This window comes from Neolamprologus multifasciatus, chromosome 22 (genome assembly GCF_963576455.1).
Source record: "Neolamprologus multifasciatus chromosome 22, fNeoMul1.2, whole genome shotgun sequence".
Taxonomy (NCBI): Eukaryota; Metazoa; Chordata; class Actinopteri; order Cichliformes; family Cichlidae; genus Neolamprologus; species Neolamprologus multifasciatus.
Genome location: NC_140459.1, coordinates 29,998,504 through 30,012,464, shown reverse-complemented (window position 1 = coordinate 30,012,464; position 13,961 = coordinate 29,998,504). Strand labels below are relative to the sequence as shown.

Genomic DNA, 13,961 nt, shown 5'->3' with positions numbered 1-13,961 from the left:
TGTTTACGTGTCTTCATGCTTATTTCCATCATGCACTGCTCTTGCCACGGTACAGTTGACTTAGAATCTCTTGAGCGTGCGTGTCTATCACATTATCACATTTTTAACGAGTAAACCGGCGTCCACTCGCAGTAGTCAAGCAACAGGAATTTGAGCAACACACATAAACACCATTAGACAAATAAGTCCTTAAAGAAGCACACCTTTCCACTTGGACGTAATCTCTGGGCAGTTAATCAGAATCAGAATACTTTATTAATCCCAAAGGAAAGTTATTACAAATCTTCTTTGGGCAGTAATGTATAGAAAACTGTAACTTTGTTGCAAAGATTTTGTTCAGAGTTCTTTGAGTACAAATTTCTCTACGAAAGCACCAAGAATAAATAAATGCAGCCGCTGTGCTGTCCCCTCCAGGTTTGACCTCAAAATTTATTAAAGTGATAGTATCTCAAGTTTTAGAAGCTAGAAATAATGTACCCACTCTTCCACACGTAGAGCAGTGTTACTACACGGTCTGTGGTTTGGTATAACCACTTTCATTAGTCACCACTGTAACATTATCTCTTATGCCTGAATTATGCTTGAATGGGACTTACTTTGTAACTGGAAACAGCTTTTAACGCTACACTGTAACCTTTGACATAACCTAATGTGCACCTCCTAAGAAATGTAACTAAAGATCACGTCGATGCAGCCCGCAACGACTTCAGTGGCATGGCAGGGTTAAGAGGGGTTTCCAGTTATGTTATAAGTAAGGTAGATGTAGATTTCCTGCAGAAGTCTTAATCAAGCTTTAGTCAGCAATTTATACTTGTTTTGTGTTTTTGTATAAATACAAAGTAGTTAATGGGTTAACGTCAGGTGGCTCTAGTGACAGATTTAACCTCCTAAGACCCAAACTCATCCACAGCATGCATTTTTAATTTCTCTTTGATATTTGGGCTGATTGGGACCTGATGAATGTAAAAACAAAGAATTGCCAGATTTTTTTTATCTTATTTTTGTTTCTAAGAAATATGAGGATATTCATTTAAAATTTCGGTAGAACAGTAGCAGTATAATGTCCTCGTAAGTGGATATCAGGCCCTTGTAGAACAAAATTGACTATTTTGGTCTAAATAATCCAAAATGTGACGTCCACATATGTGGACGCCAGGTCCTAGGAAGTTAATTTACTACTACTTTACTACTCTGACCACATGAAGGACTTCATACTATCTATAGATTCAGCCTTCTCACCTAAATCTATGGAAGAACTCCAGATTTCCATGAAATTTCACAAAATTGAAGATGTTAAAAAGGTAAAACTAAGCCTTTAAAAGCATCCTTACAGGGTAAAGTCTGCAAACTGTCTGTTAATTTTTATAATAACATTTGTACGCTGACACTGTGTGTGCATTGTGTTTATATTCCTCCTGGAATACGTGCTTCTTTTGCGGTGGAGGAACACCAAAGTAATTGCTTACGGAGCTTGCTTCTTCGACATCTTTAAGAGTTCTGAACAAATGTATGTCCTTCTCCAGAACATCTTATGTGCGCAAACATGCATTCCAACTTCTTATTTGGTGCGCGTCTTTTATTTTGACAGCGAATGCGTACCTGCGGACGACTTATGTGCACCCCTGTGGCACATGGAAACCATCTGAACAAAGGTTAACATTTCAAAAGTGCTAGGAGGCATTACAAGATGACTTTCCAGGGAGAACTTTGCTGTTGTTATTCCATTGGGAATGTTTTTTTTTTTCTAGATGTATACTTGTAATCAGAAACAACCCAGTAAATCTGAACAGGCAAAGTTTTATTCTACTAATACATAAGTAATATGTATTACAAAAGTAATAATGATCAAAAGGGAGTTTTTCCTTCCCACTGTCGCCAAGTGGTTGCTCATAGAGGGTCATCTGATTGTTGGGGTTTTCTATCAGATATTGTAGAGAGAAATATTACCTTACAATATAAAACATCTTAAGGCAACTGTTGTTGTGATTTGTTGTTGTATAAATAAAAACTGAATTAAATTGAATTAATACACAAGTATGAACTACAGGGTGGGCCATTTATATGGATACACCGGAATAAAATGGGAATGGTTGGTGATATTAAAGTCCTGTTTGTGGCACATTAGTATATGTGAGGGGGCAAACTCCTCCAGATGGGTCGTGACCATGGTGCCCATTTAGAAGTCGGCCATCTTGGATCCAACTTTTGTTTTTTCAATAGGAAGAGGGCCATGTGACACATCAAACTTATTGGTAATGTCACAAGAAAAACAATGGTGTGCTTGGTTTCAACGTAACTTTATTCTTTCATGAGTTATTTACAAGTTTCTGACCACTTATAAAATGTGTTCAATGTGCTGCCCATTGTGTTGGATTGTCAATGCAACCCTCTTCTCCCACTCTTCACACACTGATAGCAACACTGCAGGAGAAATGCCAGCACAGGCATCCAGTATCCGTAGTTTCAGGTGCTGCACATCTCGTATCTTCACACCATAGACAATTGCCTTCAGATGACCCCAAAGATAAAAGTCTAAGGGGGTCAGATCGGGAGACCTTGGGGGCCATTCAACTGGCCCACGACGACCAATCCACTTTCCATGAAACTGTTCATCTAGGAATGCTCGGACCTGGCACCCATAATGTGGTGGTGCACCATCTTGCTGGAAAAACTCAGGGAATGTGCCGGCTTCAGTGCATAAAGAGGAAAACATCATCATGTAGCAATTTCAAATATCCAGTGGCCTTGAGGTTTCCATTGATGAAGAATGGACCCACTATCGTTGTACCCCATATACGACACCAAACCATCACTTTTGTTGTTCCAACAGTCTAGGACGGATCCATCCAATGTGGGTTAGTGTCAGACCAATAGCGGTGGCAATAGCGGTGGTTTTGTTTGTTAACTTCACCGTTCACATAAAAGTTTACCTCATCACTGAACAAAATCTTCTGCGTGAACTGAGGGTCCTGTTCCAATTTTTGTTTTGCCCATTCTACAAATTCTGTGCGCCGATCTGGGTCATCCTTGTTGAGATGCTGCAGTAGCTGCTGTTTGTAAGGGTGCCATTTGTGAGTAGCTAATATCTGCCGAAGGGATGTTCGACTGATGCCACTCTCCAGTGACATGCGGCGAGTGCTGCGCTGTGGGCTCTTGCTGAATGAAGCTAAGACAGACACTGATTTTTCTTCATTAGTGACAGTTTTCTTGCGTCCACATTTTGGCAAATCCAACACTGAACCAGTTTCACGAAACTTAGCAAGCAGTTTGCTAACTGTAGCATGGGAGATGGGTGGTCTCGTAGGGTGTCTTGCAATGAAATCTGCTGCAATGACCCAGTTACTGCGTTCACCAGATATCAACACAATTTCGATCCGCTCCTCACGTGTTAACCTCTTCGACAATGGCTGTGAACAAAGAGAAACTTGTAAATAACTCATGAAAGAATAAAGTTATGTTGACACCAAGCACACCATTGTTCTCCTTGTGACATTACCAATAAGTTTGATGTGTCACATGGCCCTCTTCCTATTGAAAAAACAAAAGTTGGAACCAAGATGGCCGACTTCTAAATGGCCGCCATGGTCACCACCCATCTTGAGGAGTTTGCCCCCTCACATATACTAATGTGCCACAAACAGGACTTTAATATCACCAACCATTCCCATTTTATTCCAGTGTATCCATATAAATGGCCCACCCTGTATAATAGGACACCTGTAGTATTAAAAAAAACAAACATATAAAACAGGACTGGTTTACTTGCATTATATTTGGCTTAATACATCCAACTGTCATGCCAAATTATTTATAAATAGCTAGAAATGTCAAATGTAATATAAATTTTAACAATGTCTGGTTACATATAACTTGCAGCCCGAGGCTGTATTGACTTTGTGCTTTTCCACTAATGGAAAATGACTGGAGACATCTCAGTGGGTTAAAAAAACAAAGAAAAAAACCCCAAAACACATTTGTCTCATCATAGTATTGATGGTCCACAGCTCATTAAAAAACCAAAGCCCACTATTTCTATTCTCATTGATAAGGAAATCCCACATGGCCCAAGGTTCTAAGATAATTGAGCACTCTTGACATTCTAGTGGGAGTCCGCTGACCCCTAGCTCCTCAATTAGTCCCATGGCCCTGAGATCACTACAGCTACATCCACCCCCCCCCCCCCCCCCCCCCCGTCCCCTTCACATTCACAGTGTTCCTTCCATTAGAAGGAAGGCAACAAGGCAACCACCCTCCTGAACATGGCAAGCTGAACACATCAGCCCTGCTCTGGGTGATCTGACCTAGTTCACATGCTGATTTGATGAGTTGAGATCTGAGCTACATTTGGTTCCAGCCTTCAAACAATTCTGAGTTATTGAAAAAAAGCCGAAACTCCCAGCTGACGAGGCGCCAAGCCTCTTGTAGATTTCACTTATTAAACTTCGACAGCAGACATTTTCTTACTAATAGACAGAAGTGTGCATAAAATAATGGCAGAAGAAGCGCACTTAATTGTGTAAACCATCCACATCTGCCTACACTGTGCACAGGCATGGAAGATACAGTGAGCTACAAATTATTGATGGCTGCTCCACACGGAGTTCACCTCTCCATTGTTTGGTTTGTTCTGTACATCGTTGTTCTGTTTGCACTGCGTGATGTAGGTGAGATACTGTGACTGATCACTTCAGAGCTGCTGCATTTTTCATTCAGCGCTGACAGGTTATGCAGAGATTTGGGAAGTTCAAGCCAAACACAAATGAGCGCACACCGCCATCTGGTGGCCAGTCTCAACTCCTAATCTGTTTCAGGTTTTGTCATTGAGTTTGTTATTAAAAGGAAAATGGGTTCTTTATGTACTTCACTTTACGTACATTTGTTAAAGTATATTTAGTAGAAGAACAATACCTCTGGTGCATTGAAACGCTTTTATTTTTCAATGAGAACAAACAAAACAAACCGACCACCAGGTTCTTTCAATGGCCGAACTCAAATTTCAAGTTGAGACAACAATCAAGACCCAACCTTCCATACATTAAACTGTGTCTAAATTTTGAAGCTGATATCAGCATGTCGTAAAGATGTGAGAAAGCGGGAATGTTGTAGAGAGCCGTTTATAAGTATGGTCGTCCACAACACTCCCAGTTTCTCATGTGATCCCTTGGGAATAAGAATTGTTATAAGCCAATCTATGCAGTAGCAGGAACGGTTTGTTACTGCGTTTAAAACATAGACAAACATCAATAATCTCTGTCAAATTGAGTATATTCTCTGTATTATTGGAGGGTCCTGACCATACAATATAAAGCAACAGTTGTGGATTGGCGCCATATAAATGTTAAAAGGAGTCCAGGGATTTAGAAGTAAATGGGAAAATGATCCCACTGCTCCCTTCACCTATGACCTCAGTAAACACATTCCTGATGACTTTATTGATGTATTTTCCATTTTTTCTGGTTTCAAGTCATATTGATTCCAACATTGTGTTCAGTTTGACTACAGTCCCCGATTAGAGCCAAAAAGGACGGAAAAGGAGAGTTGTTTTTATTGTTGGCCTACCTAGCTATTGTTTCGCAGCTTTCCACGCCTCACTTGTCACATCTGGTTTCACAACACCAAGATGGCAATGGCCAAAACATCCAGCTCAAGGCTTCAAGATTGGACTTCAAAAAGCAATGGTGTCCATGTACTTCATTTTATACAGTCTATGGTTTCACCCTGAAAGAAGTGGGTGATGACAAATTGATGTTGTTGAGTTTGTCTTTTGTCTTTCTTCTCTTTCCCCTGACTCACAACCATTTGTGGCGACTGGATGCCCTGCTCTGATCCTGGTGGTACCAGAGGTTTCTTCCTTTTAGAGTTTTTCCTTCCCACTGTCACCAAGTGGTCGGTGACAGGGTTTGTCTGATTGTAGGTGTTGTTTTTCTAATATTTTAGTGTCTTTTCTTTATTCAGGAAGAAGAAGAAACACTCAATGCATCATCGGAGTCCTCCAGCAGCCTACACCTATTGCAGCATAACTAAGTGAGGATTCAGGGTCACCTGATCCAGCTCTAACTATATGCTTTAGCAAAAGGGGAAGGAAAGGAAAATGATGTAGGCCAATTTTATGATTATTGCCAATTATTTTGAAAACAGCTTGGTTTATGGTCATGGACCTCTGAGAGTCCCTAGACAACACATTTAATGTATTACAAAAAGTATTAAACAGAACCTTGCAACAACCTTGCAATAAGATAAAAGAGATTATTTAAAGAGATCAATAAAATGTTGGTGTAACTGGTGTGTTTATGTTAAAGGGTGGATCATACTGTGGAAGTGAGAGCTGAGCACAGACACTACCGTTCCTATACACATTCAGGTATTTCTTCTGTGAATATCAGAGGAGAGCCCAACAACCCCATCATCTCCTAGGAAATTTTAGGCATCACCTCATTTCCTGCCTTCACGTAAATTTTTATGTAACTATTTGTAGCTTTCTGTTTCAATTTATGGTCGATATGAAATTATTTATGCATAGAAAAGTACACAAATCAATGCAGTGAGGTTCCCATGCATTTGGCATTTTCCGTTTTTGGCTTTTCAAATAATTATTCTCAACTGAAACCATTTAATATCATTCCCTGTGTATCAACACTCTTACATGTTTACTCATCTGCCTTCAGTATATTTTTTCCCGTTTGTTCTGGTGACCTCATTTTGGCAGGTGGAGTGGGCTAGGGGGATTGGGGGGAGTCCGTGGATTTTAAATATCGGGGGGTCATTTCAATCCCTTCTCGAATCTACAGTAAAGCTGTTTTTCCTTGGGAAAAACCTTGAAGTAAAAGGTGACAGGGGAAGAAGAAAAGCTCATTCTTATTTCATCAGCTCACGGACTGGTTGTTGCTGGAGATTACAGTGATTACAGTGACCACCCTCACATTGTAGAACTGACACGGACTACTATACGTGCAGAAACTTGCCTTCATTGCTTCTTGCAGCTTGAACCCAAATACCAAGTGCAACTGAAAACGAAAGGAAATCTTTGCCATAGAAAGCCCTGAAGGCAAACGGCCTACGGAGCGCACTAGGGCGCTCTTCGGTTTGTAATACCGGCGCCTCCCTGTAGGGCGGTTCAGCCTCTGTGATTGGTTGACAGGACCTCAACGAGTGCTCCCTGGAGCCACAGAGGAACCGGTGAGCACGGAACAGGGGGGTAAAATGGCGCTGTCTCAAGGAACAAAGAAGAAAGTTTGCTATTACTATGACGGTAAATATCGAACGTATGCATCTTGGTTTGCCTTGATATCGAAGTGGCATTGGAAGAGTAGGAAATATTACATGTATTTCATAAAGAATCGAAAAATGTTGTTATACCACCAGGCTAGCTAGCCGGTGTGGTGAGCTAATGTTAGCTTGGCTAACTAGCCTGCTTTAGCCACACGGAAAGCATAGTTGGCTGTTAGCTTAAGCCTGCACGCAGCACACTGGGGGATCTTCATCGAACTTTCAAGTGCTTTAGTAAAGGGACCAGTTTCGTGAAATTGTTAAAGCATTTTAGTGGGTTTTAGATGCGTGTGGCTAATAAGGTTTTCCCTGCAACATGAAGGAGTCGTGAAGCGATCCGACGCTAATCACATCAGTGTTACTCGGGAATTGCTAACAACTTCCGAGAAGTGTGAACGATGTACCGGCTTCCTCTAGATTAGCGCTATCTAGCCCAGTAGTGTCATAGAAGTTAGAATGCGTTTGACTCCATTTTTTAAAAAAAGTAACGTGCAGAACCGCATACATAAGAAACTTCTATAACACTGAGCTTATAAATTCCTAGCCGAATGATTTGGCTACATTAACGGGTGTATTGAGCGTGGTCCTTCTCTCAAGCCTTCTTGTGTGCTTTTTAAAATGTTTGTCTGGCAAAATAATTCCGATAAAAACTCCCACAAGTCAGCCCAAGACGTCCACAGTGTATTCTGCAGTAGTCGTTTAGTGAATATGTGTTACAAGTTTTAATTTAAAAAAGGGGTTTAGAGTTGGCCAAGTTCACAAAAAAGTCATCCTTACACGAAGCCTCGTAGACTTTTTTACTTAAAGGTGTATTTGAAATGCAGATGAGCAGGTTTTGGGTGGAGCTGAGCTTGAATTTGGCATTTTTAGAAGAACTAAAATGCCTAAGGCAATGTGGCTTTTCTTTCTTTCTTTCTTTTTGCAATATCTAAAATAAATTTGTCTGGATGATGTTTTTGCCCACAGGTGATGTGGGGAATTACTACTATGGCCAGGGCCATCCCATGAAACCACATAGGATCCGTATGACGCACAACCTCCTCCTCAACTATGGACTGTACAGAAAAATGGAGATCTATGTGAGTCATACCACCAGACACATCAGACAGAGACACACACACAGGGTTTCTGCCAGGACTGATAGTACTCAGAGGCAAACTGTTAATGCAACTGTACCTTGCAACAGTTTTTAAATGGTAAATGGCCTATATTTGTATAGCGCTTTTTTACACACATAAAAATTGTTAGTTATTTGCTGTTTACTGCAGAACTGCGATGAGGTTTTATAAAAAAAATTAAAAATAATGGTCACCAGTTGCTGTTTTAACTGTGTTAAGCTTTGAACGATGTCCATGTTGAGTAACATTTATAGAGCTTCATGCAGCTGTAATTGTGGTTTATGAGTCTGTGACTTATTCCTGTGCAGCCACAGTGAGGGTTTGGTCTCCAGCAGTAAGTTCAATGCCAATTTGGAATGAATTTGACTCAACCAGGGATCCCCTTTGTTACTGAGTCCCTTTCTAACTTTTATGGACAGAATTTGTAGGCAGCAGGTGAAAAGCTCTAGGTTTGGTGAGCTCAGCTTCACATCTTTGCTTTTTGCCAATGATGTGGTCCAGAGGGAAACACCTATCAGGTGAGACGAACCTTCTTGTTTGCAGTATTCCCCGAGTATTTGGTGTCCCTGTATATCGCCACCCAAAATACCATGACGCTGTGCTGAATCTTTTTTTTTCTGCCCCCTACCTCTACTGGTTTTAATTGAGTGATAGTGTCTGGCTCAAACTGGGGGAACTGGGCTGTCAAATGGGTTTTAGCTGGAAGTTCAGACTCATCAGGTTCTTGTTTGTGAGCGTGAAGTCGTAAGGTCGTTTGTTTTTGTTCCTAATCTGATTTAAGGCCAGAAACTTGGAGTAGTGACCAGAATCCTTTAATAATCCCTAAGGAAATTATGTAAAGAATATGGTCTCTGATACATTCAGCTCAGAGCAGAGCTGCTACTCCTCAGCATCAAAATGAGCCAGTTGAGGTGGTACAGGTGTCTTATTGGGAATGCCTCTTGGGTGCAAACTTAGATGACATATTTGAGGTATGGTGAACCCAGAGGAGACTCAGAACATGCTGGAAAGATCGTGGCTCTCTGTTGCCGAACCCCTCAATATCCCTTCTAGACTGGTCATGTGACTTTGATGTCAATACGTGATAGACGATTGATAGATAAATGGATAGTTTGACTATGGAAGGTTTCCATATTTGTTTTATCTCAGAAAATTAAATAAAAATGAATTTCGAAATATCTCAAGCTGCGTTATATAGGACTGTCAGTTATATAAGACAGGTAAATAGGGCTTGAATGATGGGTTAGCCCTGTCTGTATTCACACACCTGTACCAAACTGCACGAAATGTTAGTTACAACTAACAATTATTGACAATGTGTGTTATTTCAGAGACCACACAAAGCCAGTGGTGAAGAGATGACAAAGTATCACAGTGATGATTACATTAAGTTCCTGAGGTCCATCCGACCGGACAACATGTCTGAGTACAGCAAACAAATGCAGAGATGTGAGTGCGCTGTTTTCTTCTCATTAATCCTCGGCTTTTCCTTCTGTTCAGGCATATTAAAAACTGTTTTTCTCTTTCTTACAGTCAATGTTGGAGAGGACTGTCCAGTCTTTGATGGTCTCTTCGAGTTTTGTCAGCTCTCAACAGGTGGCTCTGTGGGTATGTTTTCCAACACACTTCACATAATCTCAGTCCTTTTGTTTACAAAGAGCAGCTAATCAGAAGAAATTTAAAAGGGGGGTTGATGCTAAAATGACTTGTTTCAGACAGGGTCAACTGAGAGGCCCAGAATAACATACATGAGGAATATTTTGATTGTTCAAATGCAAACTTACAAGAATCAAAATACAGCTAAAGCTCCCCTTAAAAGCTCCATCAGATTGTTTAATGTTGATTATTCTCTTCATTCCTGTAGCTGGAGCAGTGAAAGCTGAACAAGCAGCAGACAGACATCGCCATCAACTGGGCCGGTGGGCTCCATCACGCCAAGAAGTCAGAGGCCTCTGGTTTCTGCTATGTCAATGACATTGTGCTGGCAATCCTGGAGCTGCTTAAGTAAGCAGCACAGCTGTGCTCTGTTTTTACATGACTGTATATCCTTGTCCTCTGTCAGCAGAGTGCATTTATGAAAGCATCCAGAAATGCTCTGTTAGGCTCGCTGTCTTTGTCCTGTGTCTTTCTGAGTGGTTGATTTGCATCAACATTTGTTTGCTTTTAAGTAGAAACACACACTGGGTGCACTTTTGACCACTTTTGGAGTGTTTTTTTGTGTTGTTTATGTTATTATACAGTAGTAGAACTGTATAAGTTTATTAACTGAGTTCTATGCCATGTTCCAGATACCATCAGAGGGTGTTATACATTGACATTGACATCCACCACGGTGATGGAGTAGAGGAGGCCTTCTACACCACAGACAGGGTCATGACTGTGTCTTTCCACAAGTATGGGGAATACTTTCCTGGCACTGGAGACCTGAGGGTTAGTTTTCTTACTCTTACGTCTGACACGTGACCAGTGCAACTTGAACATGTGTGACCATGAATTCAACAATATTCCCAATGTGTGCAGGACATTGGAGCAGGAAAGGGCAAGTACTATGCAGTGAACTACCCCCTCAGAGACGGTATTGATGATGAGTCCTATGAAGCCATCTTCAAGCCTGTAAGTTTTCTTTGATAATGTTTCTGTAGCCAGCAGAGAGTATGTTCACTGTTCATGTTCTGACTTTATTATTACTGTGTGTGTTATAGGTCATGGCTAAAGTCATGGAGATGTACCAGCCCAGTGCTGTGGTGCTGCAGTGTGGAGCTGATTCTCTGTCTGGAGACAGACTGGGCTGCTTTAACCTCACCATCAAAGGTATAACCACACAGTCCAAAAGATAATGCTCAGATCTGCCTTTGTACCATCAGGAATTTCACGCCAATATGTTCTGACTCCTACAGGTCACGCCAAGTGTGTCGAGTACATCAAAACTTTTAACCTTCCTCTGCTGATGCTGGGCGGCGGAGGCTACACCATCCGCAATGTGGCCCGTTGCTGGACCTACGAAACCGCTGTCGCCTTGGACTGCTCCATCCCCAATGAGCTGCCGTACAATGATTACTTTGAATATTTCGGGCCTGATTTTAAGCTGCACATCAGCCCCTCCAACATGACCAACCAGAACACCAACGAGTACCTGGAGAAGATCAAACAGCGCCTGTTTGAGAACCTGCGTATGCTGCCCCACGCCCCCGGTGTCCAGATGCAAGCGATCCCAGAGGATGCCCCTCACCCAGACAGCGGAGACGAGGAGGAGGAAGACCCAGACAAACGCATCTCTAGTAAGAGACTTCAGGAGGAATTATTTTTTTTTAGGATTAAAGGAAACAGTGGCATGAGGATTTGTACTGATGCCTTTTTGTGTGTGTTCTGTTTTTCAGTCCGAGCCCACGACAAGAGGATAGCCTGCGAGGAGGAGTTTTCTGATTCTGAAGATGAGGCGGAGGGGCAAGGCGGGGGACGCCGGAACGCAGCTAACCACAAGAAGGCTAAACGAGTGAAGAAGGAGGATGAGAAGGGAGGAGAGGAAAAGAAAGGTGAGGCTAGTGAGACAAACCTATCGTAGAACATGATTAAAGATAACAGGAACAGTATTTACGCATGTGTCTTTGCTTCCTAGAAGTCAAAGAGGAAGAGAAGGAGGAGGAGAAAATGGACACATCAGGGTAAGAAACATTCAGACTGGGACAGAGTGGTTCACTTTTACTTGTCTCAGTTGTTCACTGGATATGGAGTAGAGAATTTTGACACCAGGTTCCCAGCTTGAAGCAATTTCAGATTCATGACATTGTGGTTTGTAACTGGTTGGTGTAGTGGTTTCTTACGTTTATCATTTAGGGTTTTCAGTTAAGGCCGTGTGTGTAGTAAGGCAATGCTGTCTACCTCTCTGCATACTGTGTGGCTCACACACAACAAAGCAGCTAATGAGACAACAAGAGGCATATAGTGGAGTTGCATTGCATGATTTGACCTACTTTTTAGTTGTTCTTTAGTTGAAGTTGTTCAGTCGGTTTTTAAGTGTTTAAAAAAATGGCTTCATGCATAGACAGGTGTATTAAGCTCCAATCAGAGGAGCTGCGTACCACACACATTCATTTATAGAAAGAGGTGTGAGGCATGAACAAGCAAATGATCACCGTCCATCCTAATCTGTTCTGCAGCTGGTAATGTTGCTGTATGAAAGTACTAATGATTATTCAGTGCTGTTGGTAACTTGCTATGGTTAGTTGTTGTAAAGCACGAGGTTATTGGTGTGTCCTGGCACACTGCTGGCTAATCAGTTAATCAGTGATATGACCAAAGCTTCATCTGATTGGACAGTTGTTTTGATAAAGAGATACAAGAGTACAGTGTGGGTGTAATATGGTGCTTCACTACATGACGTTCATAGTTAGTGTTTGAGAAAAGGGCTGGTAACAGCAGATACGTTACTGAAACTGCTAAAAGAAAGGGAACCCTCTTTGTCTTTGTGTTAGCTGCTTAGATGATGTTTTCTGAGTAAACTCAGTGTAGTAACTGTAGCAACTTCTAACCCGTTTCAGACCAAAAGAAGAGGTGAAGACGACCTGAAGACCGGCACACAGAGGAATGGATGGTTTTATTGTTATCCTCAAGCCCCTCTTGATTCCTGTATTCTCCCACTCCAGTGATAGGGCCTTTTTCTATTCCTGTTTTTATTATGTGCTCTTAGAGGCAAGCCTGATTTACACTGTCACCTGTTTACAAGCCCAGTGATGCGCCGGTATAAACACCACCCGCCCGGTGCTCCATGTAGAATAAAATGAATCCCTGTGAGCTGGTGTGTAAACCAGGTTTGCTCTAATAATATTTGAAAGCCACCCAGAGTGTTACTGTTCCTATCCTGGTATTTCACTCGGAAGTCCCTGCAGAGATGTAGATGATTTCCAAGTGCTCACATGCAAAAAGGCTTCGTTAGTTTTCAGACATCTATTTATGATACTGTGATACTGAATAACCAGCATGAGGCACTGTTTGCCTCTGTGTTGCTTCACTAGTGAATGCATGTTTAGATAGGTCTCGCCTTTAGCATGTACGTATTACTGCCTTTGCCCAACAATCCCTGATCTCTGCTCAGTAACTTATTTAAAATCACGAGTACAGTTCCCTCAGCCCATCTTATGAATATCTGCTCTGTTTTTTTTATTTTCTTCCTCCATTGTGTGTTTATGTAAGGATGAGTGTGACCCTCTTCTGGGGTTACTGTTGGGGTATGAGTGACTTATTTTAGATATTTTGTACCATTATACATGAAGGTGGAGTGAGCCTCTACACGTGCTTGTTTGGAGTTCTATCCTTGTGAAATGTGCATTATCAGAACTTTGTTATAAAAAAATAAAAGATAAAACAGAACCTTATATTGTTCTGACTTGTTATTCGTACTGACACTGTAAATTAAAGATACAAAGGCAAGCCAGAATTTACAGTACAGTGCCACCTAACTTGTCATCAAGAGTGTTTTAAGAAGACCCAGCTCCCCATGTTTGCTCGATCAAACTTCCACATGCAGTGTACTGAACCCCAAATTGTCCGTGCACGTGGCTTTGAATGCTCAGATTCATT

General features: G+C 41.5%; 1 protein-coding gene across 1 annotated transcript; it reads left to right on the top strand.

Annotated features, from left to right (window-relative positions):
- Positions 1 to 7,115: 7,115 nt before the first annotated feature.
- hdac1 (histone deacetylase 1) lies at positions 7,116 to 13,752 on the top strand. Its single transcript, XM_085148227.1, is given in 13 exon segments — positions 7,116 to 7,249; positions 8,233 to 8,345; positions 9,716 to 9,833; positions 9,918 to 9,992; positions 10,249 to 10,259; positions 10,261 to 10,388; positions 10,673 to 10,814; positions 10,905 to 10,997; positions 11,087 to 11,195; positions 11,282 to 11,662; positions 11,762 to 11,917; positions 12,001 to 12,046; positions 12,923 to 13,752. Coding segments are annotated over 13 exon segments (1,449 nt in total). The 5' UTR covers positions 7,116 to 7,200; the 3' UTR covers positions 12,951 to 13,752.
- Positions 13,753 to 13,961: the final 209 nt, after the last annotated feature.